The sequence below is a fragment of the Syngnathus scovelli genome, chromosome 21, assembly GCF_024217435.2.
Source record: "Syngnathus scovelli strain Florida chromosome 21, RoL_Ssco_1.2, whole genome shotgun sequence".
Taxonomy (NCBI): Eukaryota; Metazoa; Chordata; class Actinopteri; order Syngnathiformes; family Syngnathidae; genus Syngnathus; species Syngnathus scovelli.
The window spans coordinates 5,227,547-5,249,385 of record NC_090867.1 but is presented as its reverse complement, the minus strand read 5'-3'; the positions used below and the strand labels follow the sequence as shown (position 1 = coordinate 5,249,385).

General features: G+C 41.8%; 4 protein-coding genes across 5 annotated transcripts; 2 read left to right on the top strand and 2 right to left on the bottom strand.

The window, feature by feature from the left end:
- Window positions 1-109: 109 nt before the first annotated feature.
- Window positions 110-6,949, top strand: mms19 (MMS19 homolog, cytosolic iron-sulfur assembly component). The gene is made up of 31 exons (XM_049759472.1): window positions 110-233; window positions 769-817; window positions 890-984; window positions 1,081-1,166; window positions 1,271-1,345; window positions 1,427-1,496; window positions 1,579-1,707; window positions 1,804-1,865; window positions 1,966-2,052; window positions 2,130-2,204; window positions 2,308-2,385; window positions 2,456-2,594; window positions 2,666-2,820; window positions 2,881-2,959; window positions 3,039-3,164; window positions 3,241-3,322; window positions 3,399-3,496; window positions 3,585-3,737; window positions 3,859-4,014; window positions 4,074-4,173; window positions 4,277-4,382; window positions 4,458-4,535; window positions 4,663-4,789; window positions 4,870-4,976; window positions 5,051-5,107; window positions 5,176-5,362; window positions 5,483-5,565; window positions 5,631-5,795; window positions 5,892-5,951; window positions 6,173-6,273; window positions 6,338-6,949. Exons 1-31 carry the CDS (start codon window positions 146-148, stop codon window positions 6,366-6,368), a joined length of 3,084 nt encoding a protein of 1,027 aa, XP_049615429.1. The 5' UTR covers window positions 110-145; the 3' UTR covers window positions 6,369-6,949.
- A 53-nt stretch (window positions 6,950-7,002) lies between these two features.
- Window positions 7,003-11,059, bottom strand: zdhhc16b (zinc finger DHHC-type palmitoyltransferase 16b). 2 transcript variants are annotated; one of them, XM_049759480.2, is made up of 9 exons: window positions 10,904-11,059; window positions 9,100-9,652; window positions 8,935-9,023; window positions 8,766-8,794; window positions 8,552-8,685; window positions 8,401-8,486; window positions 8,200-8,323; window positions 7,962-8,032; window positions 7,003-7,870 (listed from the first exon to the last, which is right to left on the bottom strand). In XM_049759480.2, exons 1-9 carry the CDS (start codon window positions 10,954-10,956, stop codon window positions 7,768-7,770), a joined length of 1,242 nt encoding a protein of 413 aa, XP_049615437.1. In that variant the 5' UTR covers window positions 10,957-11,059; the 3' UTR covers window positions 7,003-7,767. The 2 variants fall into 2 exon arrangements, with proteins under 2 accessions (XP_049615437.1, XP_049615436.1); XM_049759479.1 differs by lacking the exon at window positions 10,904-11,059 and having other exon boundaries at window positions 9,100-9,294; window positions 9,355-9,663.
- Window positions 11,060-11,313: 254 nt separating this feature from the next.
- vps35l (VPS35 endosomal protein sorting factor like) lies at window positions 11,314-18,335 on the top strand. The gene is made up of 30 exons (XM_049759473.2): window positions 11,314-11,468; window positions 12,240-12,339; window positions 12,505-12,675; window positions 12,838-12,954; window positions 13,048-13,072; window positions 13,221-13,300; window positions 13,376-13,504; window positions 13,582-13,666; window positions 13,752-13,808; window positions 13,870-13,966; window positions 14,047-14,094; window positions 14,168-14,261; window positions 14,330-14,530; window positions 14,604-14,650; window positions 14,719-14,830; window positions 14,912-15,028; window positions 15,097-15,150; window positions 15,258-15,338; window positions 15,410-15,472; window positions 15,531-15,616; window positions 15,677-15,757; window positions 15,825-15,888; window positions 16,290-16,388; window positions 16,562-16,639; window positions 16,707-16,821; window positions 16,909-17,048; window positions 17,114-17,279; window positions 17,340-17,458; window positions 17,536-17,688; window positions 17,775-18,335. The coding sequence occupies exons 1-30, from the start codon at window positions 11,452-11,454 to the stop codon at window positions 17,871-17,873; spliced, it is 2,895 nt and encodes a 964-aa protein (XP_049615430.1). The 5' UTR covers window positions 11,314-11,451; the 3' UTR covers window positions 17,874-18,335.
- get4 (guided entry of tail-anchored proteins factor 4) lies at window positions 18,326-21,531 on the bottom strand. Its single transcript, XM_049759483.1, has 9 exons — window positions 21,334-21,531; window positions 20,648-20,726; window positions 20,367-20,448; window positions 20,143-20,292; window positions 19,931-20,069; window positions 19,712-19,852; window positions 19,562-19,637; window positions 19,336-19,408; window positions 18,326-19,277 (listed from the first exon to the last, which is right to left on the bottom strand). Exons 1-9 carry the CDS (start codon window positions 21,474-21,476, stop codon window positions 19,186-19,188), a joined length of 975 nt encoding a protein of 324 aa, XP_049615440.1. The 5' UTR covers window positions 21,477-21,531; the 3' UTR covers window positions 18,326-19,185.
- Between the last annotated feature and the right edge of the window lie 308 nt (window positions 21,532-21,839).

Below are 21,839 nucleotides of genomic sequence, written 5' to 3'. Positions count from 1 at the left end.
AGACTGGTGCAAGAGTTAAGGACTTAGTCAGCCTGTAGGTGGCGGTAATACACCAGTAAGGTCTCTAATCCGCCATTTAAACCTCAAAGAAGAATAATAACTTTGTGCTCAACTGCGCATGCGCGCACCAGTTATGTGAAGAGGCATGATGGCTGAGAAAAGTGTGCTGGTGTCACTTGTGGAGGAATTTGTCTCCGGATTGCAAGACAGTAAAGCCAAAGATACAGCTGCAGGTGCATACATATATGTCCAATTTGACTCTCAATTGTATATATTTCGCTGCCGTTTCTTTAAATGCGTGCAAAGCTAGATGCTGGTGAATTAGCTAACTTAGCGCCTCAACATCCTGTTTTGGTATTGTAACCGCAGTGCAGGTTTTCTCATCATAAGAAGTTCCTACACTAAAACGACAAACAAAGACAATAAAACTAATGTCTTTGTCGTATATTCTTTAAAAAAGTGCTTGTTACGTTGCTTGCTTGCACCTAGTCTTCTGGACATTGCGTCTCGTTGTTATGGGTTATTTGGGCCTCTTGCCTTTTTTTGGAGCCTATTAAGTTTGTGCTCATATCATCTGTGTGTATTTTATGTTTTTATTTACCCTCTCTGCGTTATAAATGTAGTTGGACACGAATTTCCCGAGGGAGCAATCCCAAAGAATGAATAAAGTGAAGTCTAAGTCAACGAACCTTTGACCTCCATACTGTTGGCTAATGTGTGTGTGAGACCATGAACGTGTATTTAGATTAATGTGTTGTTTGTTTTCAGGTCTCAAAAATGGAGAGTTTACTATTCTGCAGTTAGTGGAAGCATTGGGGTGAGCTGTCAATATAGCAGAAATATATTCAGACATAAAATGTTTCATGTATTCTTTGTTTTTTTTCTTCAGACTGAGTCTGACCAGCACTCAGCCTCAAACTCGAGCCAGAGGAATTAAGCTGCTCTCTGATGTGTTAGAAGATGTAGACCTCACTGAGAAAGAAGGTATTTCTCTCCATTGCAATGGTTTAATTTTCTGTGTGGAGGGGATTCAAAAACAAACAGTCAATATTGTTATTGATAATATCTGTATCTCCTCAGTTGAAGTTCTTAAAGCGTTTTATGAGAACCGTCTGGGTGACGATCACATAACCACACCACCTGTCTTGCAGGGGCTCAGAATACTTGTAAGTTGGCCAAGAACTAACTACAAACTCATTTTTATCATCTAAAGACTTTTTAACATGGTTTGTCAGGTAATATTCAAACTGTTTTTTTCCTCACTGCTCAGATACAAAGCCCAAAATTGCCTCCTGGTGCAGCAGTTTCCATATTGAAGTCTATCTTTCATAATGTTTATGTTCGGGTGAGTTTTTTTTTTTTTTTTTAATGCAACATGGATGCTGATTGACAACCTCGAGATACGCTGCCTGTTTATTTTCCACAGTCGCTGCTGCTGGCTGACCGAGTGGCTCTCTCTAAGATGCTCCTTAACGTCATGGACACCAGAGAGGCTGGTATTAATAATTATAAGAACACTACTAATACTTTTAATAGATGTTTTCAGGATGTGCACTCCATTTAACCCTTTATCTACAGAATTGAAAGATTTCGGAGCAGACTTTGTTTTTGGATTCATCCAGTCGATAGATGGGGAGAGTGACCCTCGCAATATTCTCTTAGCCTTCCAAATTGCCAAGAAGATCATCCAAAGAGGTTACAGTCTGGGTGAGAGAGTGGTCTTTTAGATGTTCATCTGTTCGGCGTTATGGTCATCATCTGAAGTTTAAATATCTTTACTATTTCCTCTGTGTGTATTTGCAGATCACTATACAGAGGATCTTTTCGATGTGACGTCCTGCTATTTCCCCGTTGATTTTACCCCGGTAAGTTTCTGTTTGTTCAACTGCTGTGGTGAGTGTCATTTGAAAACTGACAAGAATAAGTTCATGAAAACTTCTTATCAACTGTACCCGCTTATCGCAGCCCCCCAACGACCCTCGTGGTATCACCAGAGAGGAACTGGTCCAAGAACTGAGGCAAGTCCTCACAGGAACTCCTAAATTTGCTCAGGTTTGTCTCCGTTGTATTCACGCCGACACTTTGCTACATGCGCTCACCATTGAGCGTCTTTTTTTTTTTTTTTCCAGTTTCTATTGCCTCTCATCATTGAAAAGCTGGACTCGGATGTTCAGAGCGCAAAGTTGGACTCTCTTCAGACCCTGGTGGGAAATCTCACTTGCTCCTAGTAGCCAACTCTGAGGACTATTTTAGCGACAGTGCTGTTGTAGCTTGTTGTTCATCTCCACTTGTTTTTTTTTTTTAAAGGCTGCTGGTGTTGCAACGTATGAACACGAAGATTTGGCAGAATTCCTCGAGGGACTGTGGGCGTCTTTGCGCAGAGAGGTTTGTTAAGCGACAAATTGTGTTATTACATGGTTACAATTAGTAGTTGCTTTTTTTTTCTCCATTACAGGTGTTCCAAACCTCAAGTGAAAAAATTGAGTCGGCAGGCCTCGCTGCTCTTACCGCCATCACTTCCTGTCTTTCTCGTTCGATTGTTAAGTCAGATTCTGAAGACGCCCTCAGCACTTTCTTGGATATGGTTCTGAAAGGTGATTTATTCTCATACTTATAAGATGATTCTTTATTTTTTGGGGTGAATGACCTTATGATATTTTTGTAGACTGCAAGCATCATCTGAGCGAGCCGGACCTGAAGCTAATGTGGCCCAGCGCTAAGCTACTCCAGGCTGCTTGCAGCGCTTCCAACAGGGCGAGTCACATGATCGTCGCGGCAGTCATGCCGGCGCTCATCGAGCAGTACAACAGCAAAAACCAGGTAGACATTGTAGTCCCGCCTTCGTCGATGACATCACGTCACTTTGTTGTCTTGTATCAGTGTTCACATAGACGCACATTATTGGAGGTGATGCTGCGGTTTATTCAGTCTGTTAAGAGCAGCGAGTCATCAGAAAACGGTGAGTGGGGCATTCAGGGTAAATGTCGTCCATCTTCTCCAAACAACTTAATGTCCACACACATTTGTGTGTCCATTAGAGGAGCGAGTGCTCTCTGGCATCTGCCCGTCGTTGTGCTGCCTCACTTTTGCAGCTCTTTCGGAGACTAACAGCAGCCTGCAGATCACAGCTACGGCTATGCTCATGGCACTGGCACGACAAAGCGGTGAGATGTGCCGCAATGTTATTAAACAAAATCGGATTTGCCGTGCGTTCTCAAGGGAATCTTCGTTGTCGTCTAGGTTTGTTAGAAAAGGCTCAAATCGAGCTGGCTGTCGATCATTTGGCTCGACTGTTGCTGTCCGATGAAGACGACGCAGTCAGGTTAGCTCACTTTTTCTTTTTTTTGTTTTCTGTCTCCCAACATTAGAAATGACATTTTTTTTTCTATTTCCAACAGTCTCGCTGTGGTATCATGTGCCGGAGGCTTGGCGGAACTGCACCCGGGTGTTTTCATCAGCAATATGATCCCGAGGATGAAGAAAGCCATCTTTTCTGGTTAGTCAAATTTTTGCTATTTGTAGCAAGGCTAAGTCTATGTAAAAAAAATATTATTCCCATTGTCTGTTTTATTTCCTATGCTCAGAGTCAATGGAGCTAGACGGAGAGTCCATAAAACACACGCAGTCTGCAGTGCGCCAGCGCTGTTTGTCCATGTTGGCGGCAGTTTCCGCCAAGCCCAGTGTCGCGCAGGAGAGCACGTCAGTCCTCTTGGAAGTCCTCGATGCAGCACATTCTGGTAAAGTGTCACTGGCTTTTCTAATGCACGGAACCTCGAACTAACAATTCTGAATAAAAATCATTCAAAAGCGTTACACATAACCTCATCCGAAATAAACACCTCAATTGTTTTATTGCAGGCAAATTTGGTTTCTCATTAGAGGAGGCCGTGTTAGCGTGCATCAGCTTAAAGAAAATAGCCGAGCTGGTGGAAGACACCCAAGACTCCGGCCGATGCTTCCATGACATCATCATCCCGCGACTGCTTTCACTAGCACTTCAAGCAGCGCTTAAAGGTGCGCGAGTCCATTATTATTATCCACTATGCATTTTTAAAAATTGACATCCATTTTAGGTGAGAGTTCATCTACTCACCAGAGTCCTCTGGCAGAGGAGGCGGTCCTTTCCACCATGGTCGCAATCATCAGCACAGCTTGCTCCAGGCTGCAACCAACGTTAGTATTTCACAAGTTAACATTGTCATTGTCATACATTTGCTGCAAATGTTTATTTTCCAAGCTCCTGTTGTGGGTTCTCACTTCGTCTTATTATTTTTAGACTGGCGGGCCAGACGGCAGCGAAGTTTGTCTCTCTCTTCCTGGATGGTGACGTCCTCTTTCTGCCCGGCAACTCTTTCCCGCCACACATCAAGTTGCTGGCAAATGTATGCACATATTTTTGACTGGAATGTAACGGTGGGGAGTATTTGAATATCTTTTGCTCTGTTTGCTCATCCCAGAAACAGCACGATGACTCTTGGAAGCTATCTCAGACGGTTTGTCTGCTGATGGCATGCGTGTGCTCTTTACCTCGCACTGTGAGTCTTATCCCAACCCTTTTTTTTTTTAGTCCGCCTAACAAAATGGCGGTTTTGCAACTGATTCTCAAACTGCTAAATAGTCTTCTTTTTGGCATTCTATTAAAAAAGTCTTCTTTGTTTGTAGGTGGCGGTGCCCCAATTGGAGCGGCTGCTTTCAGAGCTGGAAGAGATGAGTTGCACTTGCAGCCACCCGATGTCATACACCTCCGCTGCAAAGTGTTTCGCTGGCCTGGTCAACAAGATCCCTTCGGGTTAGTCACTTTTAAAAAATTTTTGTTTTTAGGTCAACCTGTGCTACAAGAGCTGCATTTAAACAACAAATTCCCTTTAGGCGACTCTCTTGACAGTCTACTCCAAAAGACAATGACCAGAATTTTGAACGAGTTGAACGCAGCAGCTTTAGGTGTTCGCATGCAGGCGTTCACTCTCTTGATATGGGTAGGTGACTCCACACCGAAACCGTGTCAAACTGGCAATCGTCAACTGAACATTGAAGTTGCTCGTGTCTCTAGGTGGCCAAGGCTCTGCTTCTCCGCTACCACCCAACATGCACAACACTGACTGACAAGGTAAACAATATTTTTGCTAGCACTTGGACCTGGAGTGTAAATCCAACCACCGTATTTTCTCATCTCAGCTCTTCTCGCTGCTGGATGACGCCGATCTGGGCTCGGCGGCAGCTGACAGCTTCTCGCTGCTGATGAGCGACTCCGCCGATGTCCTTAGCCGCGGTTGCCACGCAGATGTTCGCATCATGTACCGCCAACGCTTCTTCAGCGAGAACTCAGCCAAGCTGGTGCAAGGTTTCACCGCGGCTCCTCAAGGTGAGCCACTGGCACTCTTTTAATATTTCTCATTCATTTATTTGCTATTAGCTATGCTAACACCACCATGCCGTTAAATATTAATAATTTTTTTTTTCTATTTGTGTGTTTCTCCTCCAGAGAAGAAACCAAACTACCTGAAGGCTCTGTCCAATATAGTCAACAAACTACCCAAGCAGGTTCAAGTTACTGAACTACCAGCGGTGAGTCAAGAAAACAAAAACTTAAATTAAATGATTCTAAAATACTTTGGTGTGTGTGTATCCAGCTGCTGTCACTGTTGCTCGAGGCCTTGACGTACCCCGACCAGGGCGTCCAGCTTTCCACGCTGTCCTGTCTGGAGCCTGTCATTGCTGACCCGCCACCGGCGCTCATCCAACAGCTTGAAGCTTTGATGGGCAGACTGCTGCCCCTCACGTCCGCTCCCACCATGGTTAGTAAGACCTCCGACGGTGTTGAAGCGTCAATTAAATGTCAGTAGCATAGGAAAAAAACCACACGGTTTGGTTGAATGTATGCTGTCTTGCAGAATGTCAAGATCGCATCACTGCGGTGTATCTACGCCCTTTCCCGCTTCCCTGAGCATGAGGTAAAAATAAAGAATAATTACTTAGAGACGCCACAAGAGGGCAGAAAAGGACTATAGTCTGTTCAATTCACTATATTGCGGGCACTGATATTATTGAAAACAATTCATTTCAGTTATTCAATTTTAAGAGTAAAATTACAACACATAGAGAGAATTATTTTGACTATTCTGTCCAAATATAATGTCACAGAAAAATTCTAAGCATTAGTTTGAACTTGTAGGTTTTGCCATTTCGGGCCCGAGTGCTGCGAGCCTTGGCCAGACCTCTGGATGACAAGAAGAGGCTAGTGAGGAAGGAGGCGGTTCAGGCGCGAGGAGAGTGGTAAGATCCACCGCATTCGGTCCATTTGCACTTTCCAGTCACTTACAGACTGTCTTTCTTTAAGGTTCCTCTTGGGAAGTCCTGGAGGAAGGTGATTTTTATTTTTTAATATAAAAAAGTCTCTACCCAATATAGTCAAAGAATAAAGACACATGGAGTCCGACATTCAAATGATCTAGAATTTTCTTCCTACTGAAATGCGGGTTGGACGTCTGTCTTCATAAACGCACAATTGAGTCACACTGACCAACTTCTAGAACGTTGCAATTTAACATCCATTTGTATATTTATGTACCTACAGTTTTTTTCTTTATTCAATGCGTGTCCTCTGATGAATGTAATCAAGTGTTTGTATGGATTGAACAGGGCCTTAGTATTATTTAATAATTCTACTTTTAAGATAAAGATTGTTTATGACTCAAAGGACAGCAATTGAATTGTAGTTAATACACAAAACACATTAAATGAGCTGCACAATGACGTACACGAGAAAACAGACTCCCATTTTATAATGTGTAAATATGTTTTTAGAGTTCATTGTTGTTCAACCATTTACACATTTAGGTTTAGACCACGCAATATCAATCAATCTTTGTTTTAGGACAGATTGACTTTAAACTTCATTCAAAACATGGAAATGAATTTAAAATGGCAAATAAAATAATTGTATTTATAATTGTGTCAAGCATTTGGTGTCATTTTCAATCACAAAATCATCATAATGCAGTCTTAACATGTTTGTTTTTTTATTAAAAGGACAGCAATTCAACTGAGCACAGCTCTTTTCGGTGGGCACATCACTCAGGTCGTTTCCTTGGAAACCACTTACTGTGCTAGAAAAAGTCCATATCAGGACAGTAATTCACAGAGTTAATTGGTTGCAAACAAGGCACGAGACCTCTTTGCCCCCTCCCCCTTATTTGGCACCAGAACTCTTTTTCAAACGGTGATATCACAACACACACATTAATAAAACAATAATTCCACTCACATTATCAATATGTTTAACTGAGATTTTTTTTTTTTTTCTCCTGAAAATCATTATGTCCTGTTTCTCCACTATAAAGTGCCACGTGCAAACGTTCTCAGTAGATTAACAGTGACATTTCTCAGCTCACTCAATAGCCACATCATTACGGACACTTGGAAAATGCAATACAATCCAAAACTATGATAATGTGAATTTGAGGCTTCCATTTAAAAAAAAAAAAAAGATCAGCTGGCTGATAGTGGAAGTGGAATGTAAAAATACCAAACTATGTTTTTGATGGAGTCAACATTTGATAGCCATTAGCTGTCACTTTGGAACGCTGCATCAGGCACAAAGGTGGTTCAAAACCAATTCATCATAATATGATGTTTAATTCCATTTGGAGTCTGAGACTGAATCAAATGCTGACCAGCAACACCTTTTTTAAAAAAAAAAAAAAATTCTCTCTATCGTTACGATGGTGAGAATAAAGACGAGGTGATAGCGTTTGAAATGTGGACGGCTCAGATGGCCACGGGGTCTCTCCTGGAAAAGTTGCAGTCCCACATGATGCCATCCCCTGCAGGAAGATGACTCGAGGGCAGGAGAACGCGTGTGAACCAGTGACTGTGAAACAAAAAAATATTTATCCACGAGAAATTGGCATCAAATATGTCGTTGAATGATAAGAGTGCAAAAAACATGCAACAGAACCCACTTGCGCGTCTCGACACCAAACAGCCGCTTCCAATTGGCCGTCATCCCGTGATGATATGGATTTTTGAACACCTGAAAGTCAATCATACATTTGTATATACATAAAAAATATAAATATTAAAAAATATAGTATATATGTAAATACATTTAAAATAATTACCATTGACCTCGAAGTGATAGTCCTCCAAATATTCACATATATATATTTTTTTTCCATAATCGCCATTACTTTTCTGTACCTTGCCCTGCTCCTTCAGTCTTTTACTCTCTTTGCGGTTGATGTGGCGCTCTATGCTGGTCTCCCCTCGGCAGATGAGCGCAGCGTGCCACAGGGTCAGCCCTCCCAGGGCGACCGCCACAGAACTGCAGGGGGAAGAGGGACGTACCATCATGACATCGCTGTTTACGTGGCAGACGTGGTGGTGGAGAGTATAAGTCACCTGGTCAGCACCCAGAGAAAGATGATGCTCTTGTGGGCGGTCGTCTCTGTGGACGTGTACGGCGGGGGACGGGTCTGATAGTAACTCTGAAGAAATTGATTGGATCAATTGGATTGGCAGAAACAATTATTTTCATCACATCCAATCTCACCTCAACAGCACTGTAGGCTTCCAGGAACAAGTCTCTGCTGCTGACGCTGCAGTAGATGCAGCCCAGAGTCATGTAGACGCAGAAGGAGAAAAAGTAGCGGTGGTTGAAATGGCCTACGCAGTTGTTGAGCCAAGCTGGAGGCGTGTTCAGTTCAACACAAGAAGATAAAAGGAGAGAAATGGCGTTTGTTATGTGACGCTCGTTGCAAGGATACGACAGTGATGGTCCATCTTCAAGATGCAGCTGTAACGCAAGCAAAGGCAACATTATTCTTTGATAGACCTCGTTTGGAATCAAACTCCAGCAATGCAGCATTTTTAATTTTTTTAGGAGTTTGCATTTTTTTTTTTGTCATCCTTCAACTCATAACATGTTGCACTTACGTGTTGCAGATGCTGCAGTGGTGCGTCCTGGCCGGTTTTGGATTGATACATTTCTTACAAATGGACACCGAGGGAATATGGATGTTGTCCTAAAACAAATAAAATGTGTTATTATTTTGTTATTGTTGTTTTTAGTCATTAATAAAGGAGAACCACCAGAGGTACCTTAGGCGGGTATCCCGGGGAGGTGGTGGTGGCCTTGTAGTAATGGAAGCCCACCATAACCAGTAGCCAGTGGCCGCAGCTCAGATGCCAGATGATCCAAGGCACAGCGTAGGTCCCGACAATTGTGGGAATGACGTACAGATAAACAATAACTACCACTGAGGTTGTCAGCAGGATGACCAGAGTGACAAACGCCTGCGAGATGAGTGAGGTTAGTTTGACTTGTTTTATCTCCAGTCGACGCAATGTACTCACCACACCAAACCAGCGAGTCACATTGTCCACGATCCAATACACAGGTTCGAAAGCACAGTCGAGCAATGTGTCAGAGTTGCTGAGGCTGTTGAAGTAAAGAGACTTGAGCAGCACCTTGCTGTAGCTCCATAGCGCCCCAAAGCCGGACTGCGGCTGGCCTCCCCTGCCCCGACCCCCTTTCTTTGGACGGCACAGTCGACACCATGCAAGAGCAAGTCGCATGGCCCGGGAAAGATGCCGCCTCCAGCTGCTGCCCACACGCATAACACCGCCACCTCCCCACCTTCGCCTACACACTCTGCCTTCCAGACACACACAAACACACAAAAACACACACCAAATGTTAGAAATGCAAGCGGCGTAAAAAACAAGTTCCTCATGGCGAAGCTGGATAACAAGGGACTTTTCCATGGTGGATGCAGGAGGACAAATATCTGGGAAGGCACACTACTACCTTCCACCTGCCAGTCAAATAGAATGAGGACTTCCACCCAAACAAATCCATTTAATAATTCACAAGGTTTGGAAAGTGGTAACTTAATAAGAATGAAAGACAAAAAGGAGTGGATGTCTTCTTAAGAAGAAAAAAAGGGGCCACCTGATCCTCAGCACAGCATATGAGGAGTGAAAGTATTGATTACATAGATAAGACTTTTTTTTTTTGTTCTTCAATAAGACATCATTAATTATGTGAGTCAGGGCCGAATTATAGGGGGTCTGGGTCCCAGGGCCAGGTTTTTGCAAAGCCCCCCCAACACTGATTGCAATCCCTTGTGCCCCAGGGCTATTTTATTTTATTCATATTTACTTAGTATTATTACTTATACTTTATTTTATTTAATCGCTCAGTTTCTTAAAAAGCACGCTGGGGGTCAAAAATACAATACACGTAATCCACTTGACTGCCTAACCATGTAAATTGATGTTGAGCAGCAGTTTGAATTGTACTGTCGCCCGCTTGTCGTTCTGAAGCACATGCTTAAACCATATAAAATAAAATAAATACAGATTAGGCATATTTAAATAATATATAAATATAAATATAGGTTAAGAAAAATGGATTTAGGGTATATTTAATTTTATTATATTTTGGGTATATTTACTTTTATTTTATTCTAATGGTTTAAGCATTAAGCCTTCTTGGGATCAATCAATCTATTTTGTGGTAAAAGTCCGAAGCACATGCTTAAACCATTAAAAAATAAATAAATAAATAAACCCTTTATTATATGTGTATATATGGTTAAGCATATGCAACCACGAGGGGGCGACAGAGCATTTCAAAACGTCCCCCACCACCAATTCACATGGTTACGACGTCCAGTGTCTCACAACTAACACCGCCTGCGGAAATTGGATGCATTGTGGTCTCCGTAAAGAAGACACAGCGACTGCGGTCCGGTGGCGCATCAAAATATGCAATTATCCTTGTGAATCAAATGTTAGCCAAATAGGATGTTAGCTGTCTGCACACAACGATCAAAATCGCGTTGACTAAGCCCGTTAATAGACACGTTAGACAACACACCTAAATGCTGACGTGCATTACCTGCTCAGGTGAACTGTGTGGACATTTGCACAAAGTGACAGCCCTGAGGTCATGTCATATTTGCAGGATCTCCAAACATGAATTTTTACATCAGCACCAAAGAGCGTTGGTTCTTCCAAGATCGTCTATTTAAAAGATGAGACACGCAGAAGGGAATCTGGAAAATATACAATTAAACTACCATGTATGTAACAAAAACAATCTAAATTTAAAGGAAGGTCACGTTCGTTGCGGACAGTGGGGAGTATTCAGTTTATTCCTTCTTGTTCGCTCTACTACATAACAGCGAGTTTAAACGTATACTACGTAGTAATACTTCTTGTTGTTTGGTTTTCTTTGACGGTGACTCGTGAACGCCGTGTATTATGGGAAATTAATTTTAATCCGATATAATGCAAACCAATGCCAATGCAGTACAGATAATTACATATTGTCGTTAGGCAATAATAAACTATTTAACAATATTTGACGAAATAATTTCACACTTTTTCTAAAAGCCGACAAATACCATAACCAGGAAGTAAAGGGTGTCATGTGATCACTGAAAAATGGCTACTGTGATGTGGTAAGCTGCGTCTGTTTGACCCAAACATATAAATATTGTTCTTCACCACAGTTAAATTGTATTGTCAAACATGCATTGTATTTCTATGCCTCTTCTTAAGCTGTTTTGAATGTAAAGTATGCCGATTTTGCATTTTACCTTAAATGCGCCGTCAGGAATTTCTGCACAAGCAGGATAATAAATACTATGTGCGTTATTGTGTTTATTCTTTTTTTAAACCAACAAACAAAAAAACAATGAATTGTGGGATGTGTGGCTTTCTTGTATTCGAACATATCCGTCAGATATTTTTCACTATTTATCTTATAGGAACTAAAATGTATAGAAACTTGATCAAGTCAAATATAAATACAAAAGATAAAAAATATGGTAAGAATAATGTCTCCATAATTTGGGCTGTTCACCATTAATAGTTCAGTTATTTAAAAATGAAGGATACTGTTTGAATTCACCATGATGGAAATGCTTTAATACAATTTTAGATCTAATAATTTATCACGTTTGTTTTTTGACAATCCCACTCTTTGCAATTTCAAATCCTCTTTGTCACATATCAAAGCACATTTAAAAATTACGGTGGACAAACTTGATGAATGCAAAAGGCAGTACAGGGATTAAACTTCACCTCAGGCCCATCTGTTGTTCTCCCTGTGCTATTGTGTGTTTTCCCCCCTGGTACTCTGGCTACCTTCTGCATTTAAAAAATAATATTAATAGTATAATAATTTTAATATGTAATATTAATATTTCTAACTCGTTACTCTCATCCAGGCGCTCCCGGTGGCGTGACTATGACGCTGAGCTGCAGAGGACCCGTCTGGAAGCAATGCCACTTGAATTCTCTGACTCCCATCCCCTCAAACCTATTTTAGTAAGATGCCTTTATTTGTAGAAGAAAAACTGTCAAATGTCATGTAAAATAGTTAATTGCTATTTTTTAATTGTACTAATTATCATTAATTAAAATTTATTTCTAAATAAATATGCTTAAAAATATATATTTTACTCATATTATATTATGTTAACCTGCCCTTAGGTGACAGAAAGCAAAGCTCGCCGTGGAACTCGCAAGGGCAGCACCTCCTCCTCCTCGTCCTGCTCTTCCTTAGCGGCGTCGGACCCCCTCAGCTCTATGCTGGACGGAACCGATCCACTGTCCATGTTTGCGGCTGAAACTCCGTCCATGACACACGTTGCCTTCGCCGGGGTCAGTTGCACTTTTACACTACCACTGATTGCTTCTTTGACACACAGTAAAAAAATATTTCTCATAATAGTGGACTAAATTGATAATGAATGATGAATATATATGAATGAGGACTGGTTGTGCTTAAGTGAATTGTATTAAACTGAAGTTTTGTGCTTCCAGGATGCGAGGAAGAAAGGGGAGAGGGAGGACGAGCCAGTGGGAGCCGATTTTGAGCCCTGGTCGATGAAGCGAGGCGAGATCCTGGCGAGGTTTACCACCACTGAAAAACTCTCAATTGTAAGTCGACCTCTGTCACAAACATGTTTTGTATTGCACCATGCTCAATATTATTGTTTTAGTAAAATTAATTTTATTTATTTTTTTGTCTAGAATCTATGCTTGGGCTCCGACAAAGGTAAGGACAGTAAGAAGTTTTTATTATATTTAATGACCACTATACTGATTTTTTTCAAATACAAAATAAGAGATTTTAGTACATAAAATTTTGTTTCTCGACTATTTTGTCATGTGATTTCTATTCCTTTAAAAAAAATTACTTTCAGGAAATTCACAGAATCCCGGATCCTCTGCTGTGTCAGAGAAGGTCCGCACTCGGCTGGAGGAACTGGATGATCTGGAAGAGGTCATTTGAAAATAATTTCCATAATATTTCCCCGCCAGTGTCATCTTAAAAATGAAACCTTACATTTGTCTGCAGGGTTCCCAGAGAGAGCTCCTCAATCTCTCCCAGCAAGAATATGCCAACCGCATCCAAGAGCTGAACCAGTCTCTCAAAGAGGCCTGGGCCTCGGACCAAAAGGTCAAAGCACTGAAGATCGTAATCCAGGTGAATCCTTGTTCTGTCGATAATGGAAAGAAAAATGAAGGGACTCGAAACAGACTCCTGTTAATCTGTGTCCCCAGTGCTCCAAGCTCCTCTCGGACACCTCCGTAATCCAGTTTTACCCAAGCAAGTTTGTCCTCATCACTGACATACTTGACACTTTTGGTATGTACTGAATCTTTTCATCCTTTGGTTCCATTCATCTTCTCTTTGTGGTTGTTTTACTGATCATCCTTTTTTTTTTGCACAGGCCAGCTCGTGTATGACAGAATTTGGAGCATGTGTTCAGATCCGAAACCTTTACCAGGTATGCATTCTACGTCCACTGGTTGGGGCATAAAATAAATTATTATTATTTTTTTTGTCAGACTCATTTACAGCGAGCGATGTCAACGACACAGCCAAGGAAACGTGCCTCAACTGGTTCTTCAAAATCGCCTCCATTAGAGAACTCTTACCCCGATTGTATCCCCCAAAATTGTGATTACCATGATACTAGCTCAATTGATTCTGGAATTTGCCTCCTTAACAAAATCTGTGACCAGATACGTGGAAGCCTCCATCCTCAAGTGCAATCGCTTCCTGAACAAATCGTGAGTAGTAGTCTTTGGCTCCTATTGGGTTAAATTGAACTTTCAAGTAATCCCCCCCCCCCCTCCCCCCCAGCGGTATTCAGGACACTCTCCCACGACTGACCGCCATGATAAGAGGGATCGGCGACCCCTTGGTGGCGGCTTACACCCGAGCTTACCTCTGCAGGGTAAATTCCAGATGCCATCAAAATCACTTATTTCGGATAATATCAAATCGTGTATTTTTTTTGCCCAGGTTGGCATGGAAGTAGCCCCAAGCTTGAAAGACAGCCTGAAGCGCAACTTCTTCGACCTGCTCGGAACCTTCCGGCAGATCAACGGGGAGAGTGTTCGCAGCCAGCTGCTCGCACAGAGAGTGGAGATGCCCGAGTACCTGACTCTCTACTCGCCTGCTATCAACTGGATCTTGCACTGTAGTGCCTACAGAGCACCGGAGGTGTGGATCGGACACTCGCTAGTAGCAACCAATGAAATAAATATTTTTTTAATATGTGTTTTTTTCACTCCAGAGTGTCCTGACAGAAATGATGGAGAGATGTAAGAAGCTGGGTAACAAGTGAGTCATAATTGTATGATCTGATTAATATGATTAAAAGATTTTGATTGGAATTTAATATACTGCAGTGCCCTGCTGCTGAATTCAGTGATGAGGGCATTTAGGCCCGAGTTTGTCGCCACAAGAGCCATGGATTTCATCGGGATGATAAAAGACTGCGACGAGGCCGGATTCCCCAAGGTGAGCAATCGTAGTGTTTTTTTTTTTTTTTAAATTAACGTCGTGATCCACAAATGTTTTATTTTGTCATCTCCTGTGTAGCATTTATTATTTGGATCACTGGGTCGCTGTCTGGCTTGCGCTGACCCTCCAGAATCAGAGAGGCTGACCATCCTCAACGAAGCCTGGAAAGTCATCACCAAAGTCCGCAATCCTCGGGTACAGGGAGCTTGATATTGCTTACAGGTGCTTTAATGTCGATAAAATCTAACGGATTTTTTTTTCAGGATTATGTCAACTGTGCTGAGATCTGGGTGGAGTTCACCTGCCGAAATTTCACAGTAAGAAACTCGTTTTTCTTTTCTTTTTTTAAGAATCCAGGCATTCACATATTCATTTTTTTACAAGGTGGGGTAGAGAAATTTTTAAAATTATTTTTGCTTTTAAGAAACGTGAGGTGAACACCGTTCTGGCAGACATCATCAAACACATGACTCCCGACCGAGCCTTTGAGGACGCCTACGTTCAGGTTGATATTTTTTACCAGCTCCCCTTTCTCTCATCACGTCCTTTCCAGTGACTTTTTGTCTCTGCACTTAGCTGCAGTCTGTAATCAGGAAGATCCTCGCCCACTTCCACGACTTCTCAGTCCTCTTTTCCATGGTGAGTAAGGTTGAACTTCTCATCTTGCCTCAGTTGTCATTATGTTCAATATTTGCAGGAGCGTTTCCTCCCATTTCTGGACATGTTTCAAAAAGACGGTGTGAGGGTGGAAGTGTGCAAATCCATCATGGATGTCTTCATCAGGTAAGAGCTACGCTTCTATTGGAAATGCAAAGTATGCCAAATAACCGGTTAAACTGGCAGACATCAGGTGGAGCCAACTAGAGACCCGGTCATCCTCAACGCCGTGATGCACATCTGCAAGACCATGCATGATTCTGTCAAGTGAGGCAAAATATGATTTCTGTAAATATCTGTAGATAGGAATGATCTACTAATGTGCGTTTTGCAGCGCTCTCACCCTCGAGGATGAAAAAAGATCTTCGTCGGTGCTCATCATCGGCTTTATGCGCGTGGTGAGCTGGTCTTGCTTTTAATGACTTCTTCTGAGGAGGTTTTTATTTTATTGACACATGCTAATTATTTGTGTGGAACCTCGTGTTTGCAGTTCTATCAACCTGACTTTTTACAATGGGTAGGTTTTCTACCAAGGATATTTCCATTTGTTTTTATTTTATGGTAATCCACATTTTGATCATACCAAATGGGGGAAAAAAAATTAGGTCAGAATCTGATCAATATTCATCCGGAGCTGATTCAGATTGCACATTTGGAAATAATTTCACAAACATTAAATTGGTCTTAAATTGGTAAATAATTACTTTTTGTGTCCGATCTGTGATTTTACAGGTGACAATTGATAAAGCCGATCGGAGATTTGTTTGTCTCTTTTTGAGCTGTTTGTTTTTGTGTTCAGGTTTCCTTTGGCCGAGACTTTGAGCAACAGTTGAGTTTCTGCGTGGAGGCCAGAGCCACATTCTGCAACCTGGAGCCCGTCCTGGTTCATCTTATTCACGTCAGTATGAAACTCGTAATCTACATTCATCAAAAAGTAAAAAATGTGTGATTTTCTTTAAAAATTATTTGAATTTTGGCATTTTACAGCCAAATTCACCAATTCGTTCAAAAACAGTAACATTTTGTTCCGCAACACACACACACACAAGCTAATTCACTTGTCATATTCAGACGGTGAATCAGCTAGCGATGGAGACCAGAAGGGTGATGCGTGGAAATCATTCCCGCAAAACCGCCGCATTCGTCCGGGTGAGTTAAATTGACATCTCGCCAATTTGTGCCAGTTGATGGATCGTTTCCCCTCTCTGTCCTCCAGGCATGTGCCGCCTACAGTTTTATCACCATCCCGTCACTCAGCAGCATCTTCAGTCGTCTCCATCTTTATCTGCTGTCTGGCCAGGTTGCGTTGGCCAACCAGTGTTTATCCCAAGGTGAGGCCTGCACTAAAAAACTTTTTTTCCTGTCTATAAAAACCTAATTTCATATTCTATTGTCGACTTTCCACTCTCGTCTTGCAGCGGATGCTTTCTTAAAAGCAGCAGTTAGTATCCTTCCGGAGGTGCCACGTTCCATCAGCGTGGAAGGGAAGCTTCGCTCTTCGGAGAGTTTCCTGCTCGACTTTGTCAACAACTTCCTGGCTACGCTTCTAGTCGTCCCGGTACTAACAAGAGACTTTTTGTAGACAAGCATGGAGTTAAGTGTTCATAATATCCATGCTTACAGGATCATCCAGAACATGGTGTGCTCTACTTAGTCCGAGGTGTGCTCAACATGGTGCAGGATTACGCTTGGGAGGACAACAGTGATGCCAAAGTGCGCGTGTACATCTCCGCCCTCCCCCTGCTGGCTGCCATGAGCCAGGAAACATATCTGTACACAATTCCAAAAGGTAAATACGCACAATCTTTTAATCATGGCAAACACTTTTATTTTCCTTTCACAATTTCAGTGGACTCAAATGAGACCCTATACGGCGGAGACCCAAAATTCCTCACGGAGATTAACAAACTGTGCGAGACCCTGATCGGGCAGATCCTGGACCACCTGAAGGCTCTCGGTCGAGAGGATGTGAGGAACTGTTTTGAGCTTCTCCTGCCTTGCAAGGAGATTAAAAAACAATAATTGTGTTGTGTTTTTGGGAGCAGCAGTTGAGCACTCGCCGCCAAGGCGCTTTGGCCTTCTCGCTCTTCTGCATCCTGCTCGCTCATGGAGACCTGAGGAACAACAAGCTGAGCCAGCTGGCCGTCAATTTGTGGAATCTCAGTCACAAACATGGACACTGTGAGACGCGAATTTCTGTGAGTTTTGCAGCAACACTGATTTTTTTTTTTTTGGGAGGGAGAGAAATGTATCACTTTACCAATGGAATCAATTGTATGCCTAGGTTCGAACACTGGAGTCCATGAAGCATCAGGCGCTCCAGGCTGACATGTCTCACCTGTCGGAAACGGTCCAGAGGCTCGCATTGCAGTCTCGTACTTGACTACCAAGCATTAACAAATATATTTTGGAAAAGTAAGGTTCACTATAGAGTGGAAAGCACTAAAAATTGCCTTAATGAAATGTAAGCCTTATGGTTAGATAGGTTTGATGAAAACAAACATCATCATACTTGTGTTTACAGCCAACAAGGGCATTTTTAGAGAATTAATAAATGTTACGTTCTAATAACAAGCCTTGTAGTGAATCCTGTAAGCAGCATTTAAAATAACATTAAAACAGCAGCCACCATCTTTGTTGCACTTAAGTTGGTTGTATTATCAAGCAGTGCCATTCATATAATTTATATTTATCTCAATCCTCCATTATATTTATACAGTGCTGATCATTTATGAATTAAGCTTGGTTATGAAGCGAATAATGTCCTTGCTGTTTTTGACTTGTAACGTTAGTGCTTTTTTTTCCCCATAATGCCTCAATAAAGAAAATGGACAGTTTTGTTTCACATCAGTCTCAATCCTCTCAATGGTAGTTTATTGTCTTAGTGTGTCATGACAAAGGAAGCATCCCGCTTATGTTTTCAAAGGAGGAAAAAAAAAATAAAACTGCAGTGACTAATATGTCAAACTGAAGAAAAAGTGAACGCAATCGTCGGTAGCGATTTGACAACCAACAATTCACAAAAGTCTCTTTGGAAATTGTTATTTTGGCTGTTGAACTTTTGCTGCACAACAGTGATGACTGTAGAAAAAAAAAAAAAAGTCCAATACTGATAGCAAATGCTCAAGAGCAAACGCTTGAGAGCAATTCTAGATTAGGGATGACTCTTTAAACACTAACATATGCATACAAAAAATGTACAAGTGCCAATTCCACTGATTTATAAGAAATTTAATATTTAATCATATCTGCAAATTTCATATTTGCACACAACTGATGATAGAAAACTTGGCATTGAATTTAGTAATTTCCTAAAGGTCTGGTTATCATCAATAGGTGACTTAAAACCCAAAACACTGAATTCTGAAGCTCAATAAATATCCATCCATCCATTTGCTACGGATGAGAAACCCAGAAACAATCTCATGTCAACAGGCAAATTTAAATAACTACTAGAAATGAATGGTGGTGGTGGGTGCTGACAAAAGCAATTAACACCCCGTGAAAAAGCAACACGCTAAAGAAGGGAACGTCGTGTCTACAATGCTGTCAAGTGCATGAAAACCAAAACTCTGAACAATTAGTAATGATTAAGTCAAGAGTGGGCGTGGCCTCCCCCATTTTTCGTGTGTGTGTGTTTGTGTGTGTGTCTTTGTGGGCGTGTGTGTTCTTTTTGTTCTTCGTTAGCCGTCTGCTCAATCCAGCTCGATGGGGCTGCTGTCCTCCCGGGCCTCTTCGACGCCGTCGTCATCCTCGCCTGCTCCCATCAGGCTGTTCAGCAAGTTTCCTGTGCAGGGAAATTTATGTTTTTACAAAAACAAAGGACACGGTTTCAGAAAACTCACCTAGCAGGCCGCCGTACGATGGAGATTGTTTGGGGGGGACGCCGAAGAAAAGCTGTCCTATTCTGTCGAGGTACTTTAAATGTCCAGAGAGATGACAAAGACACAAGAAACACTTTTGAGATACAGTGAACCCACACTTTTTTTTTTTTTTAAGGCTTGCATTAATATAAAAACAAAATGAATCGTGAATTCATATCCAAAACAATCCATCGATTTAAGCGCTCACCTCATTATACATGGGATCCCTCTTCAGGGAAGGTTGATATTGCTCACATAACACTGTGAAAACTGTTAATTTACCCCTAAATAGAAAAAACAATGAAATGCATTCTTTATAACACAGCTGAGTTTTTTTTTTTTTTTTTTTTTATCTCACCCATCCACTGCCAGCAGCAGAAACCAGATAAAGTTTAGAAGAGGCTGAACAAATGGAGGACCCCTCTCTATGGATGGGTGTTTCTCCGTGTACGTGCTGAACACCACTGAAGCGCTGTTTTTGTTCTTTAGGCAGAGGAACCTGGCAAATTTTAAAAAAAAAAGGTTGGGAAGCGAGAGTCTGTGCGACATTTCAACTCTAAAGTGGAGACGGACTTACTGTAGGACCGCCTGGGCCACAAACATGTCGACCTCGCTGCGGAAACCTCGAGAGGAGGAATACTCCACCAGCATCTGCGCACAGCCCTCCCCGTCGGACGAATGAAGGAAGTGGTAACGAGATTCACTGTAGTTTTGCTCTAGAAAAAAAAAAAAAGAAGACAAAGCTGGTGGATTTTTTTTCTTCCTTCAAATTCAATATGTCTGTCATACCTTTCCACAAGGTAACAGCCAAGAGCTGGTGTAGCTTTGGATTGCCCAATTTGCTGGAACCTCCCGTGGACCATTTCAAGGCTCTGGACACGAAGGCTACTCTTTCCGGAGAGTTGTGATCCATGTGGCTGAACAGCTTAGCCAAGCTTTCTGCTCAACAGATCCACGAGCGTCAGCGGCGATTGATCAGATGTCTCGATTGGTTGAATCAGGAGAACGCTCACCTAATATATCTTCTTCCACTTTGCTCTCTGACTTCTCCAGCACCTCAAGTACCAGCATGGAGAGATCTGCTGCACTGTTTTGCTGGAGATTGAAGCAAAGCGGATGAAACTAATTTATTGCCTCATTTAGACATTGGGTGTTTATTTATTAAACTACAAAATGCACCAGACCTTTATAGTTAAGGTGTGGAGGTATTTTCCACAAATCATTTTTGTTCATAAAAACAAAATAAGTTAGATCATAAATATCACACTGGTAGAAATTCCTAAGAGCATTTTACCTGATTATAGCTGAAGAACAATAATGCGCCATTGTACATCAGCTCTCTGGCTTCACTGTGTTTTGCCTGTGACATGTACCTGTTGACAGACAACAGTATAGAATATGTAGAATACCAACAGCATAACATGGAAATCGGAATAAAACCATTGTTGCAATAATGGTGGCTGCTTCTCTACTAGTTTGTCAGCTAAAATTAGGCAAAACTGGATCTGTAATTTAGTTGTGTATGTATAGAAACACAAATTACGAAAGGTTAAATGGATATAGGTGGAGAATGTCACACAATCTAGACTGCTACCTGGCTAGCTACTAGCACATCTGGGGAGGAACCGCAAATCGATTATTGCGAGCTGATTATTTCAACATAGGTTTAAACTCTTAATCGATTATAATATAGTTGTCATGGAGTTTGCACGAATTAAGACTTCCATTGAATATTTACAAAACGTGTAGCAACACTGCTAGTAAGCACTTCGCTAGCAGTCCATTTTAAGACCAGAGTGAATTGACACATTCGTTGTCCAAACAAATGGCAGAACCGACTTGGGTGGGCGGAACCGAAGCGAAATCCGCCCAATCGGATTCGGGAATGATATCAGCTAGTGTAGCAGCAGAGAGCTCTGGAACGTAGCAGGCCTCGAGGAGCAACGAACTGTAAATTAGAACGTTTATGTGAAATCTTACCTAAAAAATAACGTCCTATACATCTGGTGTGCTTCATAGTAATCTCCTTTTTCTACGCTGGCTCGTAGTTTGCCTTCAACCCTCTGTACGCCTCCGCGGTTTCTGCCACTGGAGCACCTCAGGGACTCCTGCTCCGACATCATCGTAGCTCCGCAGCGGTGCTGACTTAACCCAGTAGCTCGAATGTTGACAGCGGAAACCGGAAGTAAAAAATGACACTTGACCCTCTTTACCTGCCGTAGTTATGGGTACACGGCAAAATAGGCAAGCTCGAAAACAATACTAAAAAATAAAAACGATTGTTATAGGGTCAATATCACTCCAAAGGTTACGGTAATTTCGTTTTACGGTAGTTTAATTTTTTGGTTTTCAAATTATATCTTGCAATATCGGGCTGGTACACCGCGACCCACATCAAAACTGTTTCTGTAAACTTTACATCTTTTTTAAGAAGTATTATTGATTGATGAAGAATTAAACATTTTAAATCACATCGACCACCGGGC

Bases quoted from the DNA above. Each gene is read 5' to 3' on its own strand.
- mms19 (XM_049759472.1), top strand. From the start codon at position 146: ATGATGGCTGAGAAAAGTGTGCTGGTGTCACTTGTGGAGGAATTTGTC. The intron at 4,536-4,662 runs GTGAGTCTTATC...CTTTGTTTGTAG, and splicing joins TGTGCTCTTTACCTCGCACT to GTGGCGGTGCCCCAATTGGA. The intron at 5,363-5,482 runs GTGAGCCACTGG...TTTCTCCTCCAG, and splicing joins TTTCACCGCGGCTCCTCAAG to AGAAGAAACCAAACTACCTG.
- zdhhc16b (XM_049759480.2), bottom strand. From the start codon at position 10,956: ATGACCTCAGGGCTGTCACTTTGTGCAAATGTCCACACAGTTCACCTG. The intron at 8,686-8,765 runs GTATCCTTGCAA...ACACGCCTCCAG, and splicing joins GAAGATGGACCATCACTGTC to CTTGGCTCAACAACTGCGTA. The intron at 7,871-7,961 runs GTGGGTTCTGTT...TTTGTTTCACAG, and splicing joins TTTGGTGTCGAGACGCGCAA to TCACTGGTTCACACGCGTTC.
- vps35l (XM_049759473.2), top strand. The intron at 13,073-13,220 runs GTAAGGACAGTA...AATTACTTTCAG, and splicing joins ATGCTTGGGCTCCGACAAAG to GAAATTCACAGAATCCCGGA. The intron at 17,049-17,113 runs GTACTAACAAGA...CCATGCTTACAG, and splicing joins CTACGCTTCTAGTCGTCCCG to GATCATCCAGAACATGGTGT.
- get4 (XM_049759483.1), bottom strand. From the start codon at position 21,476: ATGATGTCGGAGCAGGAGTCCCTGAGGTGCTCCAGTGGCAGAAACCGC. The intron at 20,727-21,333 runs GTAAGATTTCAC...GTCTGTCAACAG, and splicing joins TATAGGACGTTATTTTTTAG to GTACATGTCACAGGCAAAAC. The intron at 19,853-19,930 runs GTAAGTCCGTCT...AAAATTTGCCAG, and splicing joins GTGGCCCAGGCGGTCCTACA to GTTCCTCTGCCTAAAGAACA.